The following is a 26,642-nucleotide window of genomic DNA, read 5'->3' on the forward strand; positions in this document are numbered from 1 at the left end:
AAGAAGGTCATTTGCAAATGGAAAACATTAAATGGAGCAGCGAAGCGCTGAGAGCTCTTCTCACAAGAGCATCCAGGGAAAGCAGCACACCAATATTTATGCAAGAGCAAATGCAAAAAAATTCCATGCAAGAAGGTGCACAAACTTAGAGGAAGATTTGGGAGCGCCAGGGAAAAACGCAGCAAAGAAGCCACATACAGTAACTGCTGTATGGCCCTTTGCCAGAACGGGCAGGAAGCATTAAATGGCTTTGGATCAGCATCTCAAGCCATTGAGGTACCAGTGATACAGGACAGTAATTCGGTGTAAAACAGATAATAAAATACCACGCAAAGGTTGGCAAAAAGAGGCGGGAGGTGAGTGCCAAAGAGGAGCAGGTGACGGGGGATGAGCTGGGGGGAACTCCCAGGACACCCTCAGCATCAAGTCAGAAGGGAAAGTAAAACTACACCTAAGTGAGTTCAAACCAAAACGAGATGCCGCTGTGACCACAACATGAGCCACACCAAGGAGAGCAAAGAGGAAGCTGAAATGAAGATATTGTCACCTACGCAGAGGCTGGGCTTTCTTCTGGAAGGCAACCAGCCTACTCTGAGGTCCGTGACGGCCAGTTCCCACAGCTGACTCACGAGCAAACCAAACCCCCTGCTCACCCAGCGCAGCCGTTTGCTGTGGGTTTCCAGCAGCAGAAAATGGAAGCGATGCTGGCAGGACAAGGCTATGCTCCAGGCAAGCAGCGCCTGCACAGCACCCAAGCAAGCCCTCGGGATGCTGCGCGCGTGGGGCAGCACAGCGGGGACCCCCAACCAGCCAGGCAGGCCATGGGGTGGGTGGCAGAAGGGTGGCTCCCAAATGTGCCTCATCAGAGGATGCCTCGAACTTCTCCAAACCCTCCAGATACGCTGATGTGCAGTTTCATGGCCATGGGACTGCTTTCCAGCTGGTCTGGCTGGTTTTACCAGGGAATTTGCTGGGCTGTCAGAGCTCCTATCCCTGAGTATCAGCCATTTGTCTGAGATGCCTTTGCTTTGTTTGGACCTTACAGATGGCAATCTGAAGCCATCCCCTCGGGCACACTTCACATCTCCTGATTTCCCCACTGATGGTCCTGCTGGGCCCTTCGGAGGCACAGGCTGTGCTCCGCTTGACTGAACCACCCACAACCTCCTAGAGCAGGGCACAGTGCACAGTGTCTGTCTGGGTGTCCTTCCTCCGCTCCCAGAGTCAACCAGGCAAAAGGAAAATGGTTCTTGGTAGGATTTCAGCTGACGCTACCGGAGGAGAAGCTGTCCGGCTACCCACAGCCTGAATGAATCCCAGCAAGCACACAGAGATGTTTCAGAAAGTCACCTGAGGCCCAGCTGGTTGCAGAAAGGCATCAGCCTGCCCTGCCAGACCAACTCATGAGACACAACAGGATCTTGTCACCGTCAGCGGCATCCAGAGGTACCGATCCAGAGCTCAATCCTGCAGGAGTCATGGCCAAAATCTCTTTTCTGTTAGGGAAGGGAAATAAGCTCATATACAACATGATGTAACTGAACCCAAGACCATCTGTAAAACCCTGCTAGCTGCTAAGGGCTAATGCACTGACCTATACAAGGTCAGACAGCTGATGTCCATGCCCCAGTAAACCAGTTCATAAACTGTTCCCTGAACAAAACAACGCTCCATGCTTCACAGGTGTGCAGGAACATCTTCAGCATCTGCTTGAAGAGGGCAATAAGGAGTGGGTTATCAAAACCTGAGGCAACTGTTGTGGTGCTGAGGAACATACCACCCCATCTCTAAAAAACTCCAATGTGAAGGGGGAATCAGCCCTGCAACAGGCTGTCTGCAAAACAGGTCTCCAGCATCACCCACAGAGAGCACTGCCCAAGAGCATGCCACCAGAGAAACCACCCTGCTCCTGAACAGAAGAAACATGGAAAATAATCCAACAGGAGAAATGCAGACAACAATCCAGGGCTACTAACCCCATGCCCTGCACAGCATTAAAACTGCAATAGTGCAACACCAAGTTTTCACTGCAGGTAAGGGCTATAAACCCAGAAAAAGGACCGTGCAGTTCAGCCCGCGTGTCCACCTCCCTAACAGCAGCCAACAGCACTGACGTGCCACGAGCAGGCGAGAACAAGGCAAGCATACGGTGACACTTCAGCCACGTTTCCAGCCAGGTTCAGGCAGCTCACGCGCAGATCAGGATCCAGAGCTTGCACCGTTTTTGAGGGACGGCGCGGTGCTGACAGCGCTGTTATTAGCACTGCATTCACCTCTCCGCTTGCTGCTGAGCCCCAGGCTCCCATTTTAATTGAATGCTCTGCTGAGACTCCAAAAATCTTTTCCAAGTGGTAATGTGGTAAGTATAGAAGTATTTAGTACATTGTAGGTATAATTAGTGTCTTTCCCCTGAGCATTAGCTTGTGTTTATTGAAACTGTGTCATTTTATCACCTGGCCACCCAGGTCCATCATATCCAGGTGCAACATTTCACAGTCGGCATCTGTTCTGCTGCTGTGAATAATTCTGTATTGCCTGCCTAGAAATCTGGCAGGTGTCTGAGCACTGAGCCATGCCCAGTGACACGGGCAGCTCCCAGACATACCAGTCTGCAACCCAAGCCGGTCCCAGCTCACGATGCCAGCTGGAGGCCTCTCCGTGTGGATCACTGAGCACAGACACACTCATGACACCATTCTCAGGGTCCCCTCAGCCATCACTCACGTGCTGTGGAAGGGGCCCTGGTGCATGTGGACACCAGCTACCCCTGTGGCCTCTCCTGGCTCCTCCGGAGCCCCCGGCTGCGCCCTCACCACTCTATGGGCATTGTCCTGACCCCAGTTGCCCCTTGCCTGCTGACCCTGGCCAAGTCAGCCCTGGGTGCCACCAGAGAGAGAAGGGGGAGAGGGGGCTGCTTCTCGTCCCCCTCCCACTTGCCCACCACAAGCCCCCACCCCTGGCCCTTTGCTGTCTCCTCCAGCCCACAGCCGGACTCTCCTGAGTCTCCAGACGCAGCACCCATTAGAAATGGGAAGTGGAGCTGTTCAAAGATGTTCACTCTCTCAGTGCTTTGGAGCACCCAATGGTCTCCTGCAGGGACTGGGAATGATACCTTTTCTCCCAGGCCTATCACTTCTGGAGCATTTTGCCATGCTTGGAAGCCCCTGCGATGCCTCCAGGGAAGGGAGGGAAGGGGTTGGGCAGTGCTGGTGTCCCCTGGTGCCACAGCAGCTCCAGCAGGCTGGGCAGCAGGTCTTGCTCCCATGCTCAGGGAACAGTCAATAGCCAGTTCTGGTGTCAAGGAGCTTTTTCCCCTGGTCAGATTGTCACAAGTACTCGGGGGTTTTTTGCATCCCTCTGCAGCATTGAGCAAGGCCCCTTGCCAGGGCTCCTGGGGCCATTTCTGGCGAAGGATTCCCTGCTGTTGCAGGCCCAGGAGTCCAGCTGTGTCTGTGACCTCTTCACCCCTCTTCTCTGTGGCAGCTTTGTTTTTCTATTTTCTGTCATTTGTAGCACAGGTCTTCTCAGGTAATGTCCTACAGCTCCATGCGCAACAGGAGTTGCTGTTTTTTAACAGCTCCTACATACAATAAAATTTTATTTTTATTGTATCTTGGTTCTGTTGTCTGCAAACATATGCTTATTTCTGCTGCAAGAACTTTGTCCTTCAGAAGCATTATCAGTTATTGCAGATAATTTTTGGACTCACAGCGATGTTATCACCATTTGAAGAACTCAGCACTTTCTTCTTGGGACATGCTTTGTGTTTGTCTCTGAAGAGCCCACATCAGAGTAATTTCTTTCCTGCTCAGTATAAAGACACCTAAAGTGAGTCTCACCAATGCCTGTGTGCTCTGCACGCTTAGATCTCACCAGCTGCCACAACGTACCTAGGTCTGAGAGAAGGTCCTTTGGCCAGAAGGAAGTCAATGGAGGCACTTGTATTCAGGAATGCCGTCCCAACAGACACCTCGAGTTTTGGGAAGGTCCGTGATGTCTACGAATAACAGCCTTTTCGCACCACGCTTCCTGCCCAGGTGAGAGATTCTGGCCCGTTGCCACACATGGCTGGATTTCCATCAGAACTCTTTATTCTGGACAGAATCGAACTTCAGAAACAAGAAAGCAAAACATTGCTATCTGTAAGCCTGGACACACGCTGCCCCGTGCTCCCTGGTTCCTCACCCACCAGCATGCATGCCACGCACACCAGGCGAGCCAGGGAACAGAGGCCACGTGGCAGCTCCACATCTCCTGGAAGATTTGCTTGTCTGCAGACAGCCTTGCCCGCTCTGCAGAGCAAGGGGGACCGCATGCCTTTCCGAGCCAGCGAGACCTGGCTCCGCAGGCTGCACCCCCCGAGCAGGAGTACAAGAGGAGGGGGCAGCTGGAGGCTCAGAGCATCTGGTGGCACTCTCCACAGTTGCAAGGAAGACCTGGCTCTGACTCTGGTCCCCACCGTGGAAAGAAACAACCCTTGATCCCAAACTGTACCGTATCTGTCACAGAGCTGCCTCCTTGCCAATTCTCCGTACGTGCAAAATATTGACTTTAACACAAGGCCCGGCGGGAACCACAGAGGAGTCCCAGCAGCAGACCCGTTTTGGACACACCCTACAAACAAAGTGAAGCACAGACCCCATCACAGCCTCTCCAGTGCGTCCTGCAAAGCACAGCCCGTCCCGCAGGGCAGCCCAGGCTCTGGTCCCTGGGTGCAGGGCACCTTCCCTGCCCACGGAGCCCTGAACCTCACCGGGACCCAGAGCCCTCGTCCCCACCCACCTCCTCACTGCATGATGGCAGCCAGGAGCAGACCCCATCTCCCAGCCCCACCACTGCACCACGCATTGCCCTGTGTGGCTCCATCCCAGACAGGTATGTACCCGTCCTGACCCACTCCACCCCCCCACCACACCACCAGCCCCCATGCACTAGACTCACACTCCCCGTGTCCTCCTACGACAAGGGCTGACCATTTCTCTTACTTTTCTGGGGATTTGCTCTAGTTTGACTGCCACGGTGATTGCCAGAGCTAAGCGGTGGGCCACCAGGTCCTCGCACGTCTGATGTGGCAATATGATGAAGACTTAAGAGTGGTGACTCCATGTCCCTCTGTCCCCGAGGAGTACACCCAGACCGTCCTCCCCGTCATCTCCTGAGGGTCAGCTGCTTTTTCACTCTTGGTCCTTCCGTGCACAGCCTCATGCCCCACTTCTCCGTCTCTGCTTGGTGGGGCAACTACAGCCACTGGCAGTGCTGCTCACCTCCGCTTCCTCAGCAAGTTTCAGCAGCATCTGCTGCTTTGTAGGTAAAGGCCATTAATAAAAACATATAAGGTGGATCCCAAGAGTCCCTGCAGACCATCAGCCAGCATACCTCCAGCACCCTCCTGGCCCCCAGGAGCGCTGGCATAACCCCAATATGCCTGCCACGCCTCGCCAGCCCTGCCAGGGACCAGGCTTCAGCCCAGAGGCCCAGCAGCACCCTGCCATAGCTGACCTCCCTCCCTCCCCAGAAGCAGCCAGTCTCCATGGGCCACCGGTCTGGAGCAGCCCTGGTCCACCCCAGCACAGCAGCAGCCGGCACGGTCCCCGCAGCGCACAGACCGCACTCCCCACGGCACAGGGCGGGCAGTGGTGAGCAGCACTGGGGCTGCAGTTTTTCTCTGAGCACGCCGCATCTACAGCGTCACGCAGCCCACAGGCACCTTCCCATTGTCTCCCACACCCTGCAGGGAGCAACTCCACCAAAAACCGAGGCAGCTTCTGGCACAAAGCCCCGCTGACACCCCGAGCTGCCCGCAGCCTTCCTCTCTGCCCGCCCAGGGGTCCATTCTCCACCCACTGCACCACGCTGGGCACAGCCAAGCTGCCACAGCGCACGACCACGAGGAGAAACTGCCCAGATTAGCACCAGGAGCTCCAGTTCCCAGCAAGGTCTGGCTCAGCAGAGCCAAACCACCCCATCTCCAGGACAAGCTGGGCTCTCCTGCCAAGGAAAGCAAGCCTCTCCTCTGGACGCAGGACTCTGAGCACAGCCCAGGCGTTGCCGGAGCGTCAGGGGTCCCGCGGCTCTTCCCCGCGCCCCACGGACCACGCTGTGTGCTCTGTGTTATCAAGGCAACGCGCAGCAGCCCTGCTCCGACCCCGGGAGGTGCACAGGGTTCGCCTGCCACAAGAAGAGCCTGGAGAGAGCCAGTGGGAGGACAAACACGTCACACAAAAGAGAGCGTGACAGGGGACGATGTTTCTAGGACAGGGAGAACTTGTTATTTTTAAAATAATTTGGGGGTGAAAACAGATGGGTCTCCATCCTGAAGCTATCATTTTTTCAGGAATTGCACTACAAAGGACTAACACCGGGCTCCCACCGCCCCCCCCCCCCCCCCGAGCCCCAGCTCCCACTGCTTGCACAGACCGGCCTCCCAGCATGGGGTGCCCAGCCAGGGGGAAAGCCCCCTCGGCGGTGTACCTGTCTCCTGCCCCTCCACCTCGAGGATGCTGCACTGTTGCTGCTCACAGGGACAGGGATGTGCCCTGCGCCGCTGCCCGGCCCACGCAGCAGATGAGCCAAACTCAGGGGGCTGGCACACAGGGAGCCCCATCTCTCCTCTGCCTGGCACCCCAAACTCCCTTTCACCTCTCCAACTCTTCACCCCCTTTTTACTCCCGTGGACAGCTCTCCAGCCAGTTCCCCCCCTGCCCAACCCACTTACTCACGGCTTCCCTCCATTTCTGTACCCTCGCCGATCCCGCACCGGGGTCCCCCAGCTGCTGACACCCAGCGACTCCGACACCGCCACAGCCCCACCGCTCCCCTCCTTCTCCTCCCGCCACCTCGCCCGCCCGGGAGCCCCCAGCCTACCCCTCCCCGCCAAACCGTTGCCTCTCCAGCTGCTTCCCGGCAGGACCAAGATTTGCTTTGCGCCCGCCTGGAGCAAACAGTGGGTCTGGCTCTGCCAGGTAACCTGCTCCCGGATGGCCCCGAGAAACGGACGCAAACCTCACGCCGCAAAACGCCACGAGCGGCTGACAGCCCCACCAACGGGCTGCAGGGCCTCGTCCCGCCGAGGACGAGGAGGGACACGTCCCAGCACGCTTCACCTGTCGCCAGGAGGTTGTGTCGGCGGCAGCACAGGGAGCCACCCCCGGCCTGCCCCGCCGGCTCCCGAAGCGGCGCAGCGGGAGCGCCGTGCCCAGCGGCAGTTGGCCGCAGTGGTTTTACCGGCTGCTGCTTCAGCCGCTTGTAGGCTGCAGGCTGACGGCTCATTCGGCAGCGCTGTCATTGCCCCCTGTCCAAACACACCCTCTGCGAGCTGGGCTGGAAGCATTCGGAAATTCATCATCAGACATGAGATTTGCCTCAGAGCTCAAAGGTACGCCAAGAAACAGCGCAAATGCCGAAAATTCTCCCCAGGTGCAGACTGCTCGATGCAAAAAGCAAAGCCTTTCACCACCCAGAAGAGTTTCAGCTCTGCACCGCGCTGTTACCGGCAGGCAGGCCCCCCTCTCGCTGGCCATCACCGCACAGGAGAACACCGAGCGCCGGCAGGGAGTTTATCTAAGCAACGCTTTCCGAGACCGAGAGCTGAAGCACACCACCGCCAACGCCCACCGTGCTCCCCCCGCACCAGGGATCGGATGCTCCCTCACAGACAGCCCGCGCCGCTGCCCGCGCTTCCCAAGGCAGCTCTGCACCTGCCCGCATCGCCCGGCTCCCCGCGTCCTGCCAGCCCCGCAGTCGCTGCTCTGCGCGGCCAGCGCCGATTGCCCGGGTGGGACCGCAGCCCCCGCAACTGGGACAAACAGACCTGGAGGACACGCTTGGGGGGGGGGGGCGACAGCCCCAAAACCGTGGGTCCGGGAGGAGCGGGTTTTCCCCGACAGCAACCGCGGCCCCGTTCTTTTTCGCCGCTTTGATTGCTGAAGCAATTGCGGCATCTGGGGAGAGACGCGAAAACCGGCGGCGCTCCCGCAGCGCTGCGGCGGCCCCCGGCCCCCTCGCCCCGGCCCTCGCCGGCACCTCCCGCTGCAGAGGAACCGCCGGCTCCGCGCCTCCGGTATCCCCGCGCCTGGAGGGGGCCGCGGCGGTTCCTGCGGTCCTGGGCAGGCTGCAGGCAGCGGCCCCGCACCAGGAGACCCCCCGCAGGATGACCCCCGGGACGGGGCCTCGCCGCCCCCTGCGCTTACCTGGGCGGCGGCGGGCGGGGAGAGCGGCTGGCCCCGGGCGCGGCGGGGTGCGGCGGAGCGAAGCGCGGCGGGTCGCGGCGGGTCGCGGCGGAGCGCGGCGGGGCGGGGCGGGGGGCGGTGCGGAGAGCGGCGGGGCGGGGCAAGGTGAGGCGGAGCGAGGCGGGGCGGGGCGCAGCGGGACGGGGGCGGGGCGGGGCGAGCCTGGAGGGGCGGGGCAGGGCGGGCCTGGAAGGGCGGGGCGCCTCGGGGCCCTCCACCGGCCATTGGTGGGAGGTGCCCGCGGGGGAGGCGGGGCCGCTCTGTGGTTGGTGCTCTCTCCGCGGGGCGGGGCGCTTCGCTCTCGCGGGAACCGGACGCAGCGCGGGAAATTCCTTCCGCGGCGGCGGGCCGGGCCGGGATGGTGCTGCGGGGCGGCGGGCGGCGCGCCGAGCCGGGCAGCGGCGGCGGAGAGCCCGAGGGAGCGCGGCGGGGGCGGCGGGCGGGTGGGTCCCGGGAGCTGGCGGCTGACGGCGCGGCGGCTGGCAGGGACGATGGCCCCGCGCTGTCCGCTCTCAAGCGGCTGGAGCGATCGCAGCGCACGGACCGGCTGGACGCGCTGTTCGGCTTCGAGCGGCCAGCGGAGCCCGGCGAGCGGACGGGCTGGCTCATCAACATGCACCCGGTAGGGGCCGGCGGGGCGGGGACGCGCGGCCAACCGATGGGGCACGGGGGGGTCCCGCGGGGAGGCCCCCGGTAGGGCCAGGGGGTCTCAGGGAGGGACCCCACTGAGTCCACGGTGCCCGTGGGCAGACGGAGGTGCTGGACGAGGACCGGCGGTCGGTGAGTGCTGTGGACTACTACTTCATCCAGGAGGACGGGAGCCGCTTCAAGGTGGGTCGGCGGGGGGGCCGGGCCGGGCGCAGGGTCCCGGGAGGGGACCCGCCGCCCTCACCTGTCTGCTCTCTCCTAGGTGGCCCTGCCCTACAAGCCCTACTTCTACATTGCCACCCAGAAGGTGAGGAGGGGACCCTGGGAGGGCTGAGGTCCCCAGCGAAGGGGACAGCAAGTCCCTGGCGAGCTCGAGACCTCCTGGGCATCCTGCTTTGGTACGGTTTTCTCCCGAGGGACAGAGCCGTGCTGCTCAGCCCCTGGGTCTCTCGGCAGGGCTGCGAGCTAGAAGTGTCGTCCTTCCTCGCCAAGAAGTTCCAAGGCAAGATTGCAAAGCTGGAAACTGTCCCTAAAGAAGACTTGGACCTGGTCTGTATTCCTCTGCCCACTGTGCGCTTGGGTAGCGGGGGCTTTTTTGGACCTTGTGCAGCTCTAGTGAGGTAGGAAGGGACGGAGCAGTGAAGGGAAACGCTGCCCTTGACTTCAGTCTCCTAGTGCTGCTCGTGGTGCCTATCAGAATTGGGTTAGTTATGGCTAATTGCTTGTCTGCAGTAATTACATTCCTCTCCTTGAGCACATCAGCTGTCTCACAGTGTGTACAAGGCAATTAATTGCAGGAATTGAACAACGATTGGAGGAGGAGGGCATGCTGTGGGAAGGGGCTGCTGATCATGCTTGACATGCTCTTCCTCCTCTTTCCTGGGTGAATCCCGCTCGTGGTCCTGCCTGCACAAGCAGAAGGGCTGGCTGGGCCCTTGCTGTGCAACTCTTGCACTCCTCCTTCATGTGCCCATCAGAGTCTCTTCTTGGTGCTTGACTCTCCCACCCATTGGCACTTCTTTTGTGGCCAGTTCTTCTACCTGCATCAGTCTAGGCTGCCTTCCACACCCTCTCTTATGGTGGCCACCCTCTGTTTTCATCCCCCCTGAGCTGGCGTTGTCTTGCTGCTTTGCAGCCAAACCACTTGGTGGGCCTGAAGAGGAACTACATCAAGCTGTCCTTCAACACAGTGGATGACCTGGTGAAGGTGCGGAAGGAGATCTCTCCTGCTGTGAGGAAAAACAGAGAGCGAGACCAGGCGAGCGATGTCTACACGGCCATGCTGTCAAGGTGGGAGCTCTCCGTAGGGCAGCCAGTTTGTCCTCCTGTTAGTAATTAGGCTCCCTCGATTATTACTTGGCTGTCCTCAGAGAGGTGTGGTCCTGCGCCCAGCTATGTCTCTCTGCCACCCATCTACGAGGTGGTTCTTTCAGCTCAGCACTGCACATCAAAGGCCTCAGAGCCTCTGGGATGTGATGTGCTGTGGTGGTGCCTCTGCCTGCCGGTCAAATACCTTCCCTGTTCCCTGAGAAAGGATACTGAGAGGCACTGGGCAACCTTACTTCTAGGTGTGGCTAAAAGGGAAAAAAAATCAACAAATATTTTCTATATGAACAAAAAGCCAGTCACTTGTTTACAAGATTGGAAACACAGTTGCAGACAGAAAAAAATGTAAGAAACTCTGGTTTTAAAGTCAGCTAGAATACCCACATGAAAAATTCGCCCCTCACTTTGGTTTCCTCGCCCTGAAGTCTGATTTCAGTTGAAACTTGAGGAAGAGGATCCAAGCGAGATGAGTGCTCCCTGCTCACCTGGAAGGTGCACCATCCCTGTTCAAAGTGCTTCCTGGGTTGCCTCATTGTTCTTAGACTTGCTACCACACAATTTCAATGACATAAGAACCGCTCGTTATGCAGGCACGTGTGGGTGTTGCCTGCCTGTACGTCTGAGCAGGCACAGCTCATAAACATGAGAAAATGTGAATTTAGACGGGAGCAACAGGACTGTGCACGCTGTTGTCCCAGGGACACCTCTGCGAGTGGAGGGTGGTTGCGTGGTGAGGAAGCTGGTTGCGTGGTGGGGCAGCGTTTCTCATTCTCTCCTGTCACTGACTCCTGCTGCCGGGTGTCACCAGTGCCTTATGGCTGTCCCTCGCAGCCCAGCCTGCGGAGATGTGCGCTCGGGTAAGGTGGCTGCTTCGCTCTGCTCCTTGCAGTGCTCTGAGCGGAGGCAGCCTGAGCACGGAAGAGGAGGGGTCTTCCAGAAAGGTTGCCAACCAGATGGACAACATTGTGGATATGCGGGAGTACGACGTACCCTACCACGTTCGCCTCTCCATTGACCTGAAGATCCACGTGGTGAGTAAGGAATAGGGAAGCTGCGAGAGCTTCTCTTTCCTACTACCGTACTCCTGAAGTGCAAGCAGGGTGGAAACATTTTCTCTCCAGGACCTCTGTTAAAGTTGTTGGTGACGATGAGCTTGTGTGTAAAGCTTAGTCCTGTGCTGCTGGGCCTTCTCCTTAGTTAATGACACACAGAAAAGTTAAATAATTCATGCACAGCCACAATTTGAGCCTTTCTTCTGGGCTGCATTTAATGTGCGCAGCTCGGTCCCTGGCAGCCGAACAGAACTGATGCGAGCAGCTGGCCCCGCAGTGAGGCATTGCCCACCCCCCTCTCCCAACAGGCTCACTGGTACAACGTGCGATACTGGGGCAGCACCTACCCCCCTGAAATCACCCGCCGAGACGACCTCGTGGAGCGACCGGTGAGCGGTGGTCTGGCAGGCGTCAGTCTGTCCTGGGGCATGGCTGGTGGGTCCGCCCCGAGGACCTGGTTTCCGACACGCTGCTGGTATCGCACCATGGTGCGCAGGGGGAAAGCTTTGTTTCTGGGCTTGAGTAGTGATTTTTGGGTTGATAAAGCAGTAAAATGGTAACTGGGGAGGGTCTGGTTTGCTTGCTGGGCTAGCACTGGGCTTAGTAGGTATTGCTCTTTAACTACAAGTCAGCTTTAGAATATTTTGTAACGTATTTGGTCCTGCTCAGGATCCTGTTGTTCTCGCCTTTGACATTGAAACTACCAAACTCCCTTTGAAGTTTCCTGATGCAGAGACAGACCAGATCATGATGATCTCCTACATGATTGATGGGCAGGTAAGGAACAACAGAGCGGTTTCCTCCATGCTCCAGCAGCAAAGCTGTGGAGCAGGCCAGCGTTTTGCCTCCAACCGAGCTCGCTCCAGGCTTGCCTTGCTGCTGGCTGCTTGATGTGTGGCTGGGGAAGTTAAATCAAAGTCTGAATGATGCAGAATACATTTAGTTTTGTGGTACCCGGCTCAGGTTGCTGGCGCTTCTGTGAGGGAGCGGTATTAACCCAGAGAGCACAGGGACAGCTCCTTAGCCAATGGCCAGCGATGGTTCAGCAGATGACTCCCAAACACTTGTTCCCCCTTGACAGAAGTTCTGGCTTTCAAGAGGAAAATGCCCCGTGATTTGGACAGCATTTTCAGGTTGTCTGCAAGCCACGTCCTCCTAACTGCCTCCCTGTCACCTCCCTAGGGCTACCTGATCACAAACAGGGAGATCGTCTCTGAGGATATTGAAGACTTCGAGTTTACTCCCAAGCCGGAGTATGAGGGTCCATTTTGTGTCTTTAATGAACCAGATGAAGTAAGTCAGTTGTGCCCAGCAGACGTTTTACCTGCCTCGGGCTCTTGTTGGCCAAAGAGAGCCAATTGTTTGGTAGGCTGCCTCGCTGGGGAACGTGGTGGGTTCGGCAGAGCTGGTCATGCTTTCACTTCTTGGTAACAAGGGTAAGAGAGGTCAGGTTTGGGCTAGGTAGGGAGGAGAAGGGAAGGAGGGTGTAAACGGTATGGTATCCACCACCTCTCTGGAGGAGATGAAGTTAGTTTATATATGCATGCTCTGTTTCATCCTAGGCTCATTTAATCCAGAGGTGGTTTGAACATGTCCAGGAGACCAAACCCACAATCATTGTCACGTACAATGGAGACTTCTTTGACTGGTAAGGTCAAGAGTGAAAACTAAGCTGGCAAGGTGTCAACTGAGCTGTGGGGCAGGGCCGGATACCAGCCTCGGTGTCCTTCCATTGCTCACACACTGGTGATGGTGTGTGATCCATGCCAACTCTCTGGCCAGTCTGAACACCTCACCAAATCCTGTGGTCGTTGGCTTGGAAGTATGAGCTTCCGTAGAGTCCCACCCACTTGGCTGAACTGCTTTAAACCCATGTCAATGTGGCAGTGTTGGTAGATGGATAAGCCCAGTCTTGGGAGAGCAGGGAGAGGGTCAAAAGAGACCTGGAGGATATGGGGGAGGAGGTTGCAGGCAAGCCTTTAGGAGGCAAGGGGAGAGGGACCATGGTGCCTCCACCTCCTGGTGCACGACGTGAGCAAGCAGCTTTGCCTCTTGGGTTATGCTGCAATTCTGTCCTGGAGGAAGCTTTCCCCGTGGCCAAATATCACAGATAAATCGCAAGAAGATTTCTCTAGGTAGTTTGTAGCAAAGCAGTTGTGAAGCTGTCAGAGATAAAGGGAAATGGATGTTCTGTTCCTTCTCTTCATGTTGCCTCTTTCCCCAGGCCCTTTGTGGAAGCAAGAGCGGCAGCTCATGGAGTTAATATGTATCAGGAAATTGGGTTTCAGAAGGACAGCCAGGGAGAGTACAAAGCATCCCAGTGCATCCACATGGACTGTCTAAGGTACCAAGTGCTGCCCTTCCACCATATAACTCTGTCTTCATCTCTTGAATTTGTATAAAATACCTACAGCTGTATTTGAATACTGTCCTCCTCCTTCTGTTGGAAGCTTTAGTGTGTTGCATCTCCCTAGACTGGTGTGATAGTCAATTTATTTGACTGTGCTGCTTCCCCTTGGCACTCTGCATAGCACAGAAGCTGCCGAGCCTTCCCTGTAAAGGGCTGTCTCTCTCCCTGCAACCTGATGGTGGCTGCTCTCGGGTGTTTGAGGTCTGGTTTGGGGGAATGGAGAAAGGATGGGATAAGATCAGGCCATTGGGGCGAGGAAGGGACCATATCCTAACCCAACAGTCTCCTGGCACAGCCAGAAGAGGAAAGAACACGTTGTGCATGTGTGGGAGAGAGAGAAGTTGGGGGTTTTATGTGGGTTTCCCCCATTGGAGTAGTGTCTGGACTTTGGAGAGTGGCTGGCTGTCCTTGCAGTCTGGGTGGTGTCTCCTCCAGTGGTTGAATGTTTATCTGAAAGCCACTGAGGGAGTTGGAAGGTGGTAATGCTGAGCACTGGTGATGGTATGGATAGTGGGGTTTGTCCTGTTTGGGATTTAAGGGCGTTGGTAGAGATGCAGGATATCTAAAACTGGGCAGCCTCTTGCTGCACTGCACTTGGATGCTCGGCTCTCGGCTGTCCTCGGTGAGAGGCCTCCTTTGCAACTGAGGTCTCGCTTGCAAGCCTGGGCCCCTTTTTGAAGGAGAGGGTTGGCTTCTCTGCACAAACTGGTATTTTTGTGGTTCTGTCCAGGTGGGTGAAGAGAGACAGCTACCTCCCAGTGGGAAGTCACAACCTGAAAGCAGCAGCTAAAGCAAAACTGGGTTACGATCCAGTGGAGCTGGACCCTGAAGAGATGTGCCGGATGGCTACAGAGGAGCCTCAGGTATTCCCTTCCTGTGCCGCCTGTATTCCTCTGAGCAATTGGAAAACAAGCCTAGAGCAGCTGTAATATGATTGAATCTTTAAGTTAAAATGTTACAAAATGTTTTTTGCTTAATGCAATGGGTTTTGAGAAATTAACTCAATATATCTCCCCAGATTGCCGATGCCTTAGAAGCACTTGAGCTTGTGGGGAGAAAGAACAGGATTTTTTTTGAAGTGGTTCTAGCACTGGCATTGCACTGTGTATTTTCTGTATTTACTTACATCAATGTGAGGTGGCAGGCACCAGCTGAATCAGAAACACCACAAAGAGCCATGACTTGCTGGAGGGACAAGAAATAGGCTTAGTGCTCCAGGTGTCGTGAGCAGGGGATTTCTGCTGAAACCCTGGAGCAGCCTCCTGATTCCCAGATGGGGCGGCATCTGTGCCATGAGCTCATCTTCCCCATTTCTTCTCATTCAAAGCTGATGTATCGCTGTCTAATTAGAGCTGGAGCAGGACGTCCATGGAAGCAAACAGATTGTTCTTTACAACCTAGGATATGGAGAAATACATCTTTCCCTTCTTCCTGCTGATACGAGCGTGTCCAGCAGGAAGCAATGAAAGATTATTGTCATTGAGTGGCTCTGTCACATGTGATTGGGATTAATCTGCCTCTCATCATTCCCCAACAGACCCTGGCCACCTATTCAGTGTCCGACGCAGTTGCTACCTATTACATGTATATGAAGTATGTGCATCCTTTCATTTTTGCCTTGTGCACCATCATTCCCATGGAGCCTGATGAGGTGGGTGCACTCCTGAAATGATAATTTCTTTGGCAGGCGAAAAGCCAGGTCTCCCACACTGCAGGGACACTCTGGCCGTGGACCTGATTCGCACTGCCTGGGCACTTTCCCATCTGTGGCAGGGAGGGAGAGAGGGTGGATTTGGAGGTTACTCCTTTCTCTCCACTGTCCTGGGGTGTTTTGAGATAGGTGCCTAAGAGCAAGAGACCTGAGGGTTGCCAGTACAGGGCTGGAGCAAGAAAGTATGGCTGATGCTCCATGCTCGGATAAGTTTACTTACAACCATGGTCATGCAAAGCTGGGTCTCCTAAAGGCTGTTTTCAGCTCTAGGGAGGATGGTTAGGAAGCTCTCTGTGCTAAGCAGGTAGGAAATGTCCGTCTGTCCTCATCTGGTTTAGCTTACAAAGGCACTTGACAGTGGAGTAGTGTCAGGAGATGATGGCAGTAGAGGTCTGGAGGTCTTTACAATGTCCATAGCCTGCTCTTCTAGCAAACACAAAGGAGTCGGTGTTGGTTTCTCACTTGCTCCCATCGTCCTTGCTGTGAGCTGCAGCACTGCTCACTGCACAGTTGCACATGTGTCACCAGCTGAAGATGTCTGGCTCACTGGTGTGGCTGTAAGGCCAGTCCTGTCCCACCAGTGCTGGTACAGCACTTCTTGCTGAATCACGGGAGGGTTTGGGTTGGAAGGGACCTTCAAAGATCATCTAGTCCAACCCCTGCTGCCGTGGGCAGGGACCTCTTTGGCTAAATCAAGTTGCTGAAAGCTGCATCCAAGCTGATCATAAACACTTCCAAGGATGAGGCATCTGCAGCTTCTCTGGGCAACCTGTTCCAGCATCTCACCACCGTCATAGTAAAGAATTTCTTCCTTATACCTAATCTAAATCTACTGTTTTTAAGTTTAAAACCAGCTTTGATGTCTCTCCTGCAGGTCTTAAGGAAAGGATCTGGGACACTGTGTGAGGCACTGCTGATGGTTCAGGCTTATCACGCCAACATCATCTTCCCCAACAAGCAGGAGCAGGAATTCAACAAACTTACAGAAGATGGCCATGTGCTGGACTCGGAGACGTACGTGGGAGGCCACGTGGAAGCGCTGGAATCTGGGGTCTTCCGCAGTGACATCCCCTGCCGCTTCAAAATGGTAAGGGGCCACGCAGCCAAGCCCTGTCCTCACGGAGCATGGTGGTGAGGAATGACCCCCACTGGTGTTAACGTCTCCTGTGTGTCCGTGCTGGGCTTGGGCAGTATTTGTCATGCTTCAGGAGACCTTGAGTAGCTGAAGCTGCATGGAGCTGCGCTGGGAAGGGATGGGAGGAGGCCTGCAAGTGGCCATGCATGCTTCACTGGGAGAGCAAGTGTCATATGTATCACATACTGGAAGCACGTCAGACCTTGTTGACAGCAAGGGAGAGTGATGAAGTTTTCAGAGACAGCTTCACTCTCTACCGTGTGATGCATCGCACTTAGTGCAGGACGTTTTGCTTGATGTTATCTGGTGAACGATCATGGGGGAGCATGCACTGGGTGTATAAAAGGATCTGGACCAAGTGTGAATCTTTGTGCCCTTGCACCAGCCAGCATGCAACCAGAAGAGGTGCTGCGCTACCAGGCACAAATGCAACCGGCTGCTTGTTGGCTGCCCTTGTCTTTTCCCTTCGTTGCCTTTTTCTTTTTTTTTTTTTTTGACCTGGTGTCAGTGGTCTAGACCCTGCCTGTGCCTTAATACGCTGCCCTGTGCTGCAGGGCCGTGCTTAGAGCTCCCCAGGTCAGGCAGGGACACAGGCAGCCAGGCAGGAGCTGCCAGCCTGCAGCCGGGGATGGCTGCCCACGATCTCAGTGCCATCCCCACACCCCTGCAGAATCCCGCTGCCTTCGACTTCCTGGTGCAGCGCGTGGAAAAGACACTGCGGCACGCCATCGAGGAGGAGGAGGGTTTGCCATTGGATCACGTCACCAACTTCCAGGAGGTACGTTGCCCGCAGCACGGCTGGGCTTGGCAGGGAGAGTTGAGCTGCCAGACTGGGGCTGCAGCTTTGAAATGCCTGTTAGATTAATTTTATGCTTTATGGGGAGAGACCAAGAAACCCGTCTATGGGCACCTGCAGAGTAGATAGTGTTGAGGGATGTTATAAGCAGCCACTGCTGCCCGTACCCTCGGCCAGGACCTCTGTGTCCAGCCGCTGGAGCCCAGCCTGGAGATCCGGGGTCTCTGCCCCCGCTGAAGGATGCAGTTCCTGCCTTCCCCTTGGCAGGTTCAACCAGGAGCAAAGCTCTGAGAGAGCTGGGAAGGGATTTAGTGAGAAGATGGACCCCTCAGATATCCCAAATACTCACGTTCCTCTTATTACCTGCTTCTTACTGGCTTCAAAGTGCAAGTCACCCCTCTCGAAAGCTGAGTCTGGAGATTCTTGGAGGGCATCATCAGTCAGTGACTGGGGACTTCTGGTCTTTGCTGTTGTCTCCATTAACTCATTTGCACTGAAAAGGTCCTCAATCAAGTAACCGTTAAGAAGTAGCTGCTCTCACCTTCCACATGCCCATACAGGTAAAGCCTACCTTGGAGGTCCAAAAGAAAACTTAAAGTACCAGTGGTCAAGGAGCCTCTGATGCTGCTCCTTTGAACCTTTAAATCCTTCTCCAGAGTCACTGGCAAGTGTCCCCGTGCAGGAGTAAAGGACAGGATTCAACAAGTATTTGACTCTTAGCTCCTTCCTGTCTGCTACTTCTCTCGCCGCAGGTTTGTGATGAAATCAAGGTCAAGCTGAATTCCCTGAAAGATGTTCCAAACAGAATTGAGTGTCCCCTTATCTACCATCTAGATGTGGGAGCTATGTACCCCAATATCATTCTGACCAACAGGTTGCAGGTGGGTGACATCAACCTTGTCTCTCCTGATTTGTCTTTCAGATCACCTTGGTGGTCTCTCTGATTGAATCCCATCAACAGCAAGGGCTGAACTTTCTGCTCGGGGCAGGGGGGGATCAGATAAGGCTGGGTGTGAAATTCAGTCAAGCTGCCATAAATGCCAGGTCTGCAGAGGCCGAGCTACAACTTTTGCTAGGACTCTTCCCAAAAAAACAGCTATTATTTTTGTGGGTTTTGTGTTCCCGAATGGCTCTGGAAAGGAGAACTCACTGAGTACCATCTCTGATGTTCACACCTATGCTCTTCTGCCACCGGGCACCTGTTCTGGCATGAGTCATCATTCGGAGAGCTGACCCCTCTGATGCCTGTGTGTGTCTCTCACTTGCGTCCAGCCCTCAGCCATGGTGGATGAGGCCACGTGTGCTGCCTGCGACTTCAACAAGCCGGGTGCCAACTGTCAGCGCCGGATGACTTGGCAGTGGAGAGGAGAGTTCAGTAAGTACAGTAAGGACCGTGCAGTCCAACCCACAGAGATGGTGACGAATTCCTGCTTCTCCCCTGGGAAACTGCCAGCCACCCTCCTCCACAGTGCCTGCCAGCCGCAGTGAGTATCACCGCATCCAGCAGCAGCTGGAGTCGGAGAAGTTCCCTCCCCTGTCCGCCGAGGGACCACCCCGCGCCTTCCACGAGCTCTCCCGGGAAGAACAGGCCAAGTACGAGAAAAAGCGGCTGGCAGGTAAAAATAAAAATCAACATCGTGGTCTGGAGCAGTGTTTTGCAACCTAGACTGTGAGCGGTGCTCACCATTAATCATGTCTCTTATGGCTGAGGGCTTGGCTCAGACTGTGTCTGGTCTCAGACCATGCTTTGGCAGATTTTCTCCAGGATCCCAGTAGGCTCCTGTGTGCTTCCCAAAGAGGGACCAGGCACCAGTGCCTGTGTCAATGTTTTTCCTTTTGTCTGCTGAGAGCCATGGATTTGAGCTGAAACGTGAATGGCTCCATTTTTTGGAAGGCTGCTCATTAAAGCCTGTTAATGAAAGGGAAACATAACGTTATCCCATCACCTGGAGTGATGCTGTTCAGCAGAACCATCCAGCTGTCTGGGAACAGAGCCTGGGCTTGTGGATGGGCTGTATGTGCATCAGGATGAGTTTATTTCCCCAACCTGTCCCTGATTCTCCATAATGAGGTGTTGCTTCTCTCCATGCTGGTATTTTCCTTCTCCTCGCTTTGCAGCAGGACTGTCCCCCTGCTCACCTCTGCCTGATGCTTAGATGTCTCCCTGCCCATCCTGTGCCCATCCCTCTGTCCATAGCAGGGTACCCATACCTGAGGAGCTCCCTCTGCTTCTTCCTGTGACTAGATTACTGCCGTAAGGCATACAAGAAGATCCACATCACCAAGGTGGAGGAACGAGTCACCACCATCTGCCAGCGAGAGAACTCTTTCTATGTGGACACGGTGCGAGCTTTCAGGGACCGCCGCTATGAGTTCAAGGGGCTACACAAGGTACTGAGCTCAACTTCTGGTTTAACTTGTCTTGCCAAGGCTGGGGACTTCTCATCTTTCACTGAGAACCCGAGCCCTAAAGGATGGCTCTGTTCAGTCTTTGTATTTGAAAAGGACATTGTGGAGCTCCTGGCAGCTGTGGCTTCTTGCTGCCAAATCTTCAACGGCAGCTGAGATGGCATTTACTGCCTCTGTGGTGCTGTCAGAAATAAAGCTGTATCTCCGGGTTTTACGGGATTTAGCAAATCCTCGGTCCTTATTCTGATATATCCAATCTGTCCAGGTTCAGTCTGGGGCATTCTTCTACATGGAGAAAAGAGACAAGCTGAGAAGGAAGGTGTCCACCTCGGGTTAAGGAACGGTTGATTCCAGGAGGACGTTTTAGTTCTCTGAGGGTTGAGGTTTGTGCCAGATGAGACCAGGGCACGTTGTTCTTGGAGTATGTTGAAGGCAATGACGAGGCCCTGGGACTCTGCCTCTGGTGGAGTTGATTAATGAGCCGGTTGCTTTGCGGTTACTCCCAGCTGCCTCTTCTGCCATGGATCAAGGAGCTGTCCGAGAGGCTTCTTCTGCACAGGCAGTTCTGCTGTTTAGCCAGACGTCGTTGATTGCTGCAGGCAGTGTATTTGCTTCTTGCCTGTGCACATGTGGTGCAGCACAGTTGACGCAGGCATGCAGCACTGCTGGCACCGGCTGAATTCTGATCAGCACCACCAGAGTTATGGTTGGTGTTGCAGGTCCCTCCTACCATGTGTCAAAGTGCCTCTGGCCAACTCCTCCTCTGCTGCAAAAGAAAAAGGAATATTTAGCTCATGCTACTGATATTTGGTAAAGATGCTGTTCTGGAGTTGTAATGTTATTCTGGGACTGAGGGGGAACCAGTTCGATACCGCCAGTAGTGATGTGTGGGATCGTTCTGACTCTGCCTGTGGCTTGCAGGTGTGGAAGAAGAAGCTGTCTGCAGCAGTGGAGACAGGAGATGCCTCTGAAGTGAAGCGCTGCAAGAACATGGAGATCCTATACGACTCCCTGCAGCTGGCCCACAAGTGCATCCTCAACTCTTTCTATGGCTACGTCATGCGGAAAGGGTGAGTCTCCCACCGGGCGATGCTGGGGTCGTCCGGAGAGGACCCTTGGAAACCAGGATTGTCCCAGGGAGGCTATCACTTGCTTCACCTTCTTCTGAAGCACCAGGATGAAGGTGGGTGCTGCCTGTAACAGTCTCCTCTTGCTTGTACCGATGACTTCTCATCCTGGAGACTCCTGCAAGACATGAAGTGTTGGGCATAAGTGTTGGGAGTCTTGTCTGTTAGTGGCTTCCCAGCTTTTCTGAAGCATCATAACCAGGGCAAGGAGAACAATCTACCGAGCGGCAGTGTTGATATGTTTCTTGCCCTTCTTCCTCTGGAGGTCCTCCTTCCCTTTCTGTAGCTGGGTTTGGGAGGGAGCGCTTCGTGCTCTTCACTTTGACTCCTCTGCTTACAGAGCTCGCTGGTACTCCATGGAAATGGCTGGCATCGTCTGTTTCACAGGAGCGAGTATCATCACCCAGGCCAGGGAACTGATTGAGCAGATCGGGTGAGTATCTGCTGAGCTAGGGAAGAAAGGTCTGTCTGCATCTGGGACAGATGTGGGAGCATGTTAGACACCCGAGCTTTCAGCAGTTAATGTTGAAGATTCAGATTTCTAACACTGCTGTGGTTATTCTGTTGTATTACGAAGGTTTGCTTTGCAGGAGGGACTGGAGAGCGGATGCACCAGGCTGCCTCTGCCTGCAGAGCTGATCCTCACCTGTCATCCACTCTTCTCATGACAGCGTCCTTCCTTCTTTCCTTAGGAGACCTCTGGAACTGGATACCGATGGGATTTGGTGTGTCCTCCCCAACAGCTTCCCAGAGAACTTTGTCGTCAAGTCAACCAACGCCAAGAAGCCGAAGGTGACAATCTCCTACCCTGGTGCCATGCTGAACATCCTGGTGAAGGTGAGTCTTGTGCCCATCCAGGCCAGCTCTACAGTCTGGGAAAAAGGAGGTAGAGGGTTATTGAGGGATGGGGGCCTCTCTTCCATCTCTGCTCTGGGGCAGAGAGCATGTGAGCAGAGGGAGAGGCTCCAATATCCCTGCAGCAGAGAGCGTGATGTGTAAGAGGCCAGGGTTGGTGCATGCTCACCTGTGAGGGCTGGGAGTCCAGAATGGAGCAAGGCCAAAACCCATCCTCTGCTTGCTCCAGCTTTTGTAAGACAAAATAATATAATTTTAGTGTCCAAAGCATTTTTCTTCTCAACAGGCAGGTCAGATGTTTTGATTTTTGAGTCCTAAATTGTGCTGTAGCTTTCAGAGGGGTGCTTGGTGATGCCTTTGGGCAGGGTGTGTCTGAGGGGCATCTCCTGGGGTACTACTCCAGCTGTTGAGTGAAGCTGTTCTCCTGGGCCTGTGCCCATAGGAAGGCTTCACAAATGATCAGTACCAGGAACTGCAGGACCCAGCCTCTCTCACCTATGTCACGCGCTCAGAGAACAGCATCTTTTTTGAAGTGGATGGACCATATCTGGCCATGATCCTCCCAGCTTCCAAGGAGGAGGGCAAGAAGCTGAAGAAAAGGTGAGATTCCAAAGCTTGAAATGTTATCACTTCCTACAGTAACAGATTAAGGGACTCTTTCCCTTCATGCATGTGGGGCACGTTAGTCCTCTCCCCTGGAGCTGGTAGCATGCTTGATTTGCTGACTTTAAATGGCAGGTTCCTTAGACCAGATCATCTTTGAATCCAGCTATGCACTTTCCTCCAGTGCCACGCTATGTCAATACATTTTAGAAGATAACAGCAAAACAGCATTTCTCCAAGTTGGTGACCAAACACGATTTCCCTGTTTGGCCCTGAGGTGTGCAGAACTTTGACTTTCCTTCTGAGGACTTCTTATACTGCTTATATTCAGCCTAATCTGGCTACAGTCCCCAGTTCCTGCCTTCCCATCTCTCAGGAGTTCACAGACCTCCAGTAATACTTCTAGAAGAAGAAGGAAATACTTCTTTTGGAAGAAGGAACAGGTCCTGCCATTACTGTCACGTTATAGGATAGTTGTACTCAAACGTCACTGATTTCTCTTCAGCTTTCTGAGTAGGAACATAACCTAGAGCAGCAGCAACCACTAGCTGAAGGGGTGCCCGCAGACCTGGGTCTGGCTCCAAGAAATGCTGTCGCTGCCCTCCAGCACCCTCTGTTCTTGCAGCTCTGTGCTTCTTTGTGCTCAATGCTCCATTGGATGAGCTCCATCATCCACTGTCTCCTGTCAGTGCCTTTCTGAAAGCAGTGAGTCCCTTCCACAGGAGTCAAGGTAATGCCAAGCAGAGTGGGCTCTGCTCGTAGGATTCTTATCTTAGGGCCTCTTGGGTTCTTGAAGTTTGGGGATGTTAGCAAGTGCATTTATTTCTTGATCATTCTCCAGCCGAAACAGCCTGGGGCTGGCTGGCAGGCACCATCGTTGGTGGAGGAAGAGACGGCTGTGGTCAGGTGGGAGAAGGGCTGGCCAAGTGATGGAGGTTTGAGTATCCCCTCTCTTCTCTTAGCTGATGTCCCCATAAGGTTTTTTTCTTGAGACATACAAATAATTGGCAGGACTGTGAAATGCAAAATAATGCAAGAGAAACTGAGAGAGGTAGGAGTGATCCTATGATCATGTCATAGCTACATCTGGTTTCCTCTGAACCCCCTTGCTGTCATCTGACCTGACAAAGTTTCCTTCTCTCTAAACCTCTGCCTAATATCTTTCTCCATTTACCCACTTGGGCTCTCACCTCCTGCCCTTTACATCTGTGCAGTTAGGACCGTTCTCCCAGTCGGTATGGACGAGCCAGGGCACGAGCCAATGTGCTTTTGCAGACAAGTTGAAATGGTTGGTAAAGCAGCTGTAGGTATTCTGAGGCCATCCTAGTGCCGAGGACCACGGCTGTACTGAATGTGCCGGATGGTGGCATCGGGAGGAGTGCCCCGGCAGCAGGGACACCAGCGGGATCCTGGAGGATGTGTTCCTTGGCTCAGGCCAGGTTTTGCCCACGCTCTGTCTCCTAGGTACGCAGTATTCAACGAGGATGGGTCCCTGGCCGAGCTGAAGGGGTTTGAGGTGAAGCGCCGGGGAGAGCTGCAGCTGGTGAAGATATTCCAGTCTTCTGTGTTTGAAGCCTTTCTGAAAGGCAGCACCCTGGAGGAGGTCTACGCTTCTGTGGCCAAGGTGGCAGATTACTGGCTGGATGTGCTCTACAGCAAGGTAAGCACAACTCAGCATGTCTGTGTTCCTGAGGTGGAGCCAGAGAAGTGTCAGAGCTGCTCAGGCACTGTGGGGAGGGTGGACTTTGCTTGCACAGAGTAGGTGGTCCACTGTGCCTCTGATAGTCACTTCCATCTTACTTCTGCTGCTTTAGTTCTCGGGCCGCTCTTTAGTGTCTTTTAGCACAAGGGCTCCTCATTCAGCTGTAACTGTGGGTGAGTGGTGTCCTTCTTCAGTTCGCTTTCATGGCGCTTGTGTGGTGGCCCTCATCCCCTAAGGATGTTGGCTGAGGGCATTCGCCAAGGCAGAGAATGACAGAGCCACTTGCCTGTGGAGTGTTGTATGAGGAGCACAGCTGCACAACAGCTGGGGAGTGCAGAGAAAACGCAAGAAACTGGAGGGTGAGAGGGCAGAGGGCCTAGCTGGGTCCTTCGGTTCTTCAACGACCTTGTACAAGAAGTTATTGGTTAGCCCAGCTACTTCGTGTGTGCAACACAAAGCAGTGCTGCCACAGCAGAAACCGATGCAGGCCTCAGACGTGCACTCTCCCTTGTCAATAGATCACGCTGGCAGCTGCCACAGGCAGCAATTCCCAGGCTTCCTGTAAAGAGCCACACAAACTAGGTGTAGGCGCTCCCCGTATCTGACAGCAGCAAGGTTTGATCATTAGGTTCTTGCTAGCTTTATGGTTTTTCCTCCCTTTCAGGCTGCCAACATGCCTGATTCAGAGCTCTTTGAGCTGATCTCGGAGAACAGGTCCATGTCGCGCAAGCTGGAGGACTATGGGGAGCAGAAGTCCACCTCCATCAGCACTGCCAAGCGCCTGGCAGAGTTCCTGGGGGACCAGATGGTGAAGGATGCAGGGCTGAGCTGCCGATTCATCATTTCCAAGAAACCAGAAGGGTCTCCGGTCACCGAGAGGTAACCCCATCTTGAGGGGTCAGGGCTTTTGACAGTGTGAGAGCAATCAAAAGGGGAAGGGCAGGGTAGCAGGAGGTGAGCAAGCTGGTATGGTGTGGCCAAGGGATCACCTGTATGCTGGTAAGACTGTGAGCAAAACTAGTGATGGGTAACGCTGTACATCTGCACAGCGGCCTTCCAGGGATGGGATGAGAAGCCTGGAGGGTCTCTGCAGGCTGGGAGAGGCGATCGTGTGCTGCCAGGACCTTGCTCTGGGTGGGCGACAAGTGCCTCCGTGCCTTCCCCAGGGCCATCCCCCTCGCCATCTTCCAAGCTGAGCCCAGCGTGCGCAAACACTACCTCCGAAAATGGCTGAAGAGCCCCTCGCTGCAGGACTTCAACATCCGCGCGGTGAGTGGGGCGTCCCTGCAGATGGCTCCAGCTCTGGGACAAGGGCTTGTCCCTTCGGCGGCATGACCTGGGCAGTGGCTACTTGCACTTGCAGAGCGGGGTGCTGGGGACAGGGGTCCTAAGGAGATGCTTGATCCTGTGTCTAGTAGCCTTCTGCTCAGTTTCTTTCACTACCTGCTGCTCTACCTACCCTCTTCGCAGATTCTGGACTGGGACTACTACATCGAGAGACTGGGCAGCACCATCCAGAAAATCATCACCATTCCTGCAGCCCTGCAGCAGGTGTGGGGCTGGGGTGGAGGGAGGGGGCCAGGAGGAGGGCTCTGGTTGGGGGACTCAGTGTGACTTGGTGTGATTTTTTTTTACCTCTCCAGGTAAAGAACCCAGTGCCACGGGTCCGGCACCCAGACTGGCTCCACAAGAAGCTCCTGGAGAAAAATGATGTGTACAAACAGAAAAAAATCAATGAGCTCTTCACTTCAGAAGGCAAGAGACAGGTAAGGAGGGTGAGGGAAAGGTGCTGGCTGTGCTGGTGGGGCTCTTCTCCTGCAACCCTTCTCCTCCTGCTGTACTTGCTCCCTCAGGTCCTTTCCAACCAGCCCCCAGAGGGGATGCCCAGCTCACAGATTGGGGACATAGAGGACTTTGGGGCTGCCAAGACCCTTCGGCCATCGCTCCCCGTTGCAAATAAGCGGAAGCGAGTCCCTGCAGCAGAGGAAAGCCAACAGATGTCCCAGTACCTGGAGCTATCTCAGTCCTGGCGAGAGATCCTGGGTCCGCCTCCGCCGCTGGGCACCACCAAGGTAGGTGAAGCAGACTGGGCAGGAGATGCCCTGGGGCTGTGCTTGTCCACCCAGGCAACTTGGTTGCTGACAGGAGCGAGCTGTGGGTCTCCTGAAAACCCTCTGCACACCCATGGCTCAGGGCTACAAGGCAAAATATATCCAGGAGATGGAGAAATATAACCACTGTTGGAGGAAAGCAGGGTGGCGGTGGCTTCATAGCTGGGGCAGGAATGTAATGTGGGGCTGAGGGTCGGAGAGCTTGGCTGTATGGTGCGGTGTTGGGGGGCTGGGAAGCCCACACTGGCTTCTGGCTCAATTCATGCGTGCTGTCACCCCACTCAGGAGGAGCGGCTGGTCTGGCTGCGCTACCACCAAAAGAAGTGGGAGCTGCAGGCTCGGCAGCGGCGGGAGCGGCGGAAGAGGCGGCGTCTGGAGGACGGTGGGGTGGCAGCAGGTGGAGGAGTGGTCCGCGATGCCCTCTCCAAAGGGCTGAGCAGCTACCTCCGCAAGACAGCGCGTAGCATCCTGGACTTACCCTGGCAGATTGTGCAGGTACCGGTAGGGGGGACCTCCCACCAAGCGCAGC

At 55.1% G+C, this 26,642-nt stretch overlaps 2 protein-coding genes across 3 annotated transcripts in view; one reads left to right on the top strand and one right to left on the bottom strand.

The window, feature by feature from the left end:
* AIFM3 (AIF family member 3) overlaps window positions 1-8,271 on the bottom strand; it is a 44,253-nt gene extending 35,982 nt beyond the window's left edge. For both annotated transcript variants that reach the window (XM_075433840.1, XM_075433839.1), the window contains exon 1: window positions 8,190-8,271. The gene's annotated coding sequence lies outside the window, so the exon portion shown is untranslated. The remainder of the gene's footprint in view (window positions 1-8,189) is intronic.
* The window catches only part of POLE (DNA polymerase epsilon, catalytic subunit), a 32,846-nt gene continuing 10,268 nt past the window's right edge, over window positions 4,065-26,642 (top strand). Inside the window, exons 1-40 of the mRNA XM_075433440.1 lie at window positions 4,065-4,142; window positions 4,349-4,490; window positions 4,719-4,875; window positions 5,200-5,304; window positions 5,516-5,636; window positions 5,826-6,000; window positions 6,120-6,197; window positions 6,679-7,375; window positions 7,497-7,774; window positions 7,929-8,059; window positions 8,746-8,850; window positions 8,979-9,059; window positions 9,139-9,183; window positions 9,333-9,425; window positions 10,012-10,166; window positions 11,092-11,233; window positions 11,563-11,643; window positions 11,924-12,031; window positions 12,437-12,547; window positions 12,817-12,902; window positions 13,479-13,598; window positions 14,395-14,527; window positions 15,202-15,315; window positions 16,250-16,462; window positions 17,181-17,288; window positions 18,059-18,187; window positions 18,579-18,681; window positions 18,776-18,922; window positions 19,552-19,697; window positions 20,637-20,785; window positions 21,183-21,275; window positions 21,535-21,679; window positions 22,140-22,297; window positions 23,765-23,960; window positions 24,667-24,881; window positions 25,169-25,271; window positions 25,473-25,553; window positions 25,646-25,768; window positions 25,856-26,074; window positions 26,399-26,608. Of these exons, the coding sequence (XP_075289555.1) occupies window positions 4,065-4,142; window positions 4,349-4,490; window positions 4,719-4,875; window positions 5,200-5,304; window positions 5,516-5,636; window positions 5,826-6,000; window positions 6,120-6,197; window positions 6,679-7,375; window positions 7,497-7,774; window positions 7,929-8,059; window positions 8,746-8,850; window positions 8,979-9,059; window positions 9,139-9,183; window positions 9,333-9,425; window positions 10,012-10,166; window positions 11,092-11,233; window positions 11,563-11,643; window positions 11,924-12,031; window positions 12,437-12,547; window positions 12,817-12,902; window positions 13,479-13,598; window positions 14,395-14,527; window positions 15,202-15,315; window positions 16,250-16,462; window positions 17,181-17,288; window positions 18,059-18,187; window positions 18,579-18,681; window positions 18,776-18,922; window positions 19,552-19,697; window positions 20,637-20,785; window positions 21,183-21,275; window positions 21,535-21,679; window positions 22,140-22,297; window positions 23,765-23,960; window positions 24,667-24,881; window positions 25,169-25,271; window positions 25,473-25,553; window positions 25,646-25,768; window positions 25,856-26,074; window positions 26,399-26,608 (5,874 nt within the window). The remainder of the gene's footprint in view (window positions 4,143-4,348; window positions 4,491-4,718; window positions 4,876-5,199; window positions 5,305-5,515; window positions 5,637-5,825; window positions 6,001-6,119; window positions 6,198-6,678; window positions 7,376-7,496; window positions 7,775-7,928; window positions 8,060-8,745; window positions 8,851-8,978; window positions 9,060-9,138; window positions 9,184-9,332; window positions 9,426-10,011; window positions 10,167-11,091; window positions 11,234-11,562; window positions 11,644-11,923; window positions 12,032-12,436; window positions 12,548-12,816; window positions 12,903-13,478; window positions 13,599-14,394; window positions 14,528-15,201; window positions 15,316-16,249; window positions 16,463-17,180; window positions 17,289-18,058; window positions 18,188-18,578; window positions 18,682-18,775; window positions 18,923-19,551; window positions 19,698-20,636; window positions 20,786-21,182; window positions 21,276-21,534; window positions 21,680-22,139; window positions 22,298-23,764; window positions 23,961-24,666; window positions 24,882-25,168; window positions 25,272-25,472; window positions 25,554-25,645; window positions 25,769-25,855; window positions 26,075-26,398; window positions 26,609-26,642) is intronic.

The sequence above is a fragment of the Opisthocomus hoazin genome, chromosome 12 (assembly GCF_030867145.1).
Source record: "Opisthocomus hoazin isolate bOpiHoa1 chromosome 12, bOpiHoa1.hap1, whole genome shotgun sequence".
In the NCBI taxonomy this organism is placed as follows: Eukaryota; Metazoa; Chordata; class Aves; order Opisthocomiformes; family Opisthocomidae; genus Opisthocomus; species Opisthocomus hoazin.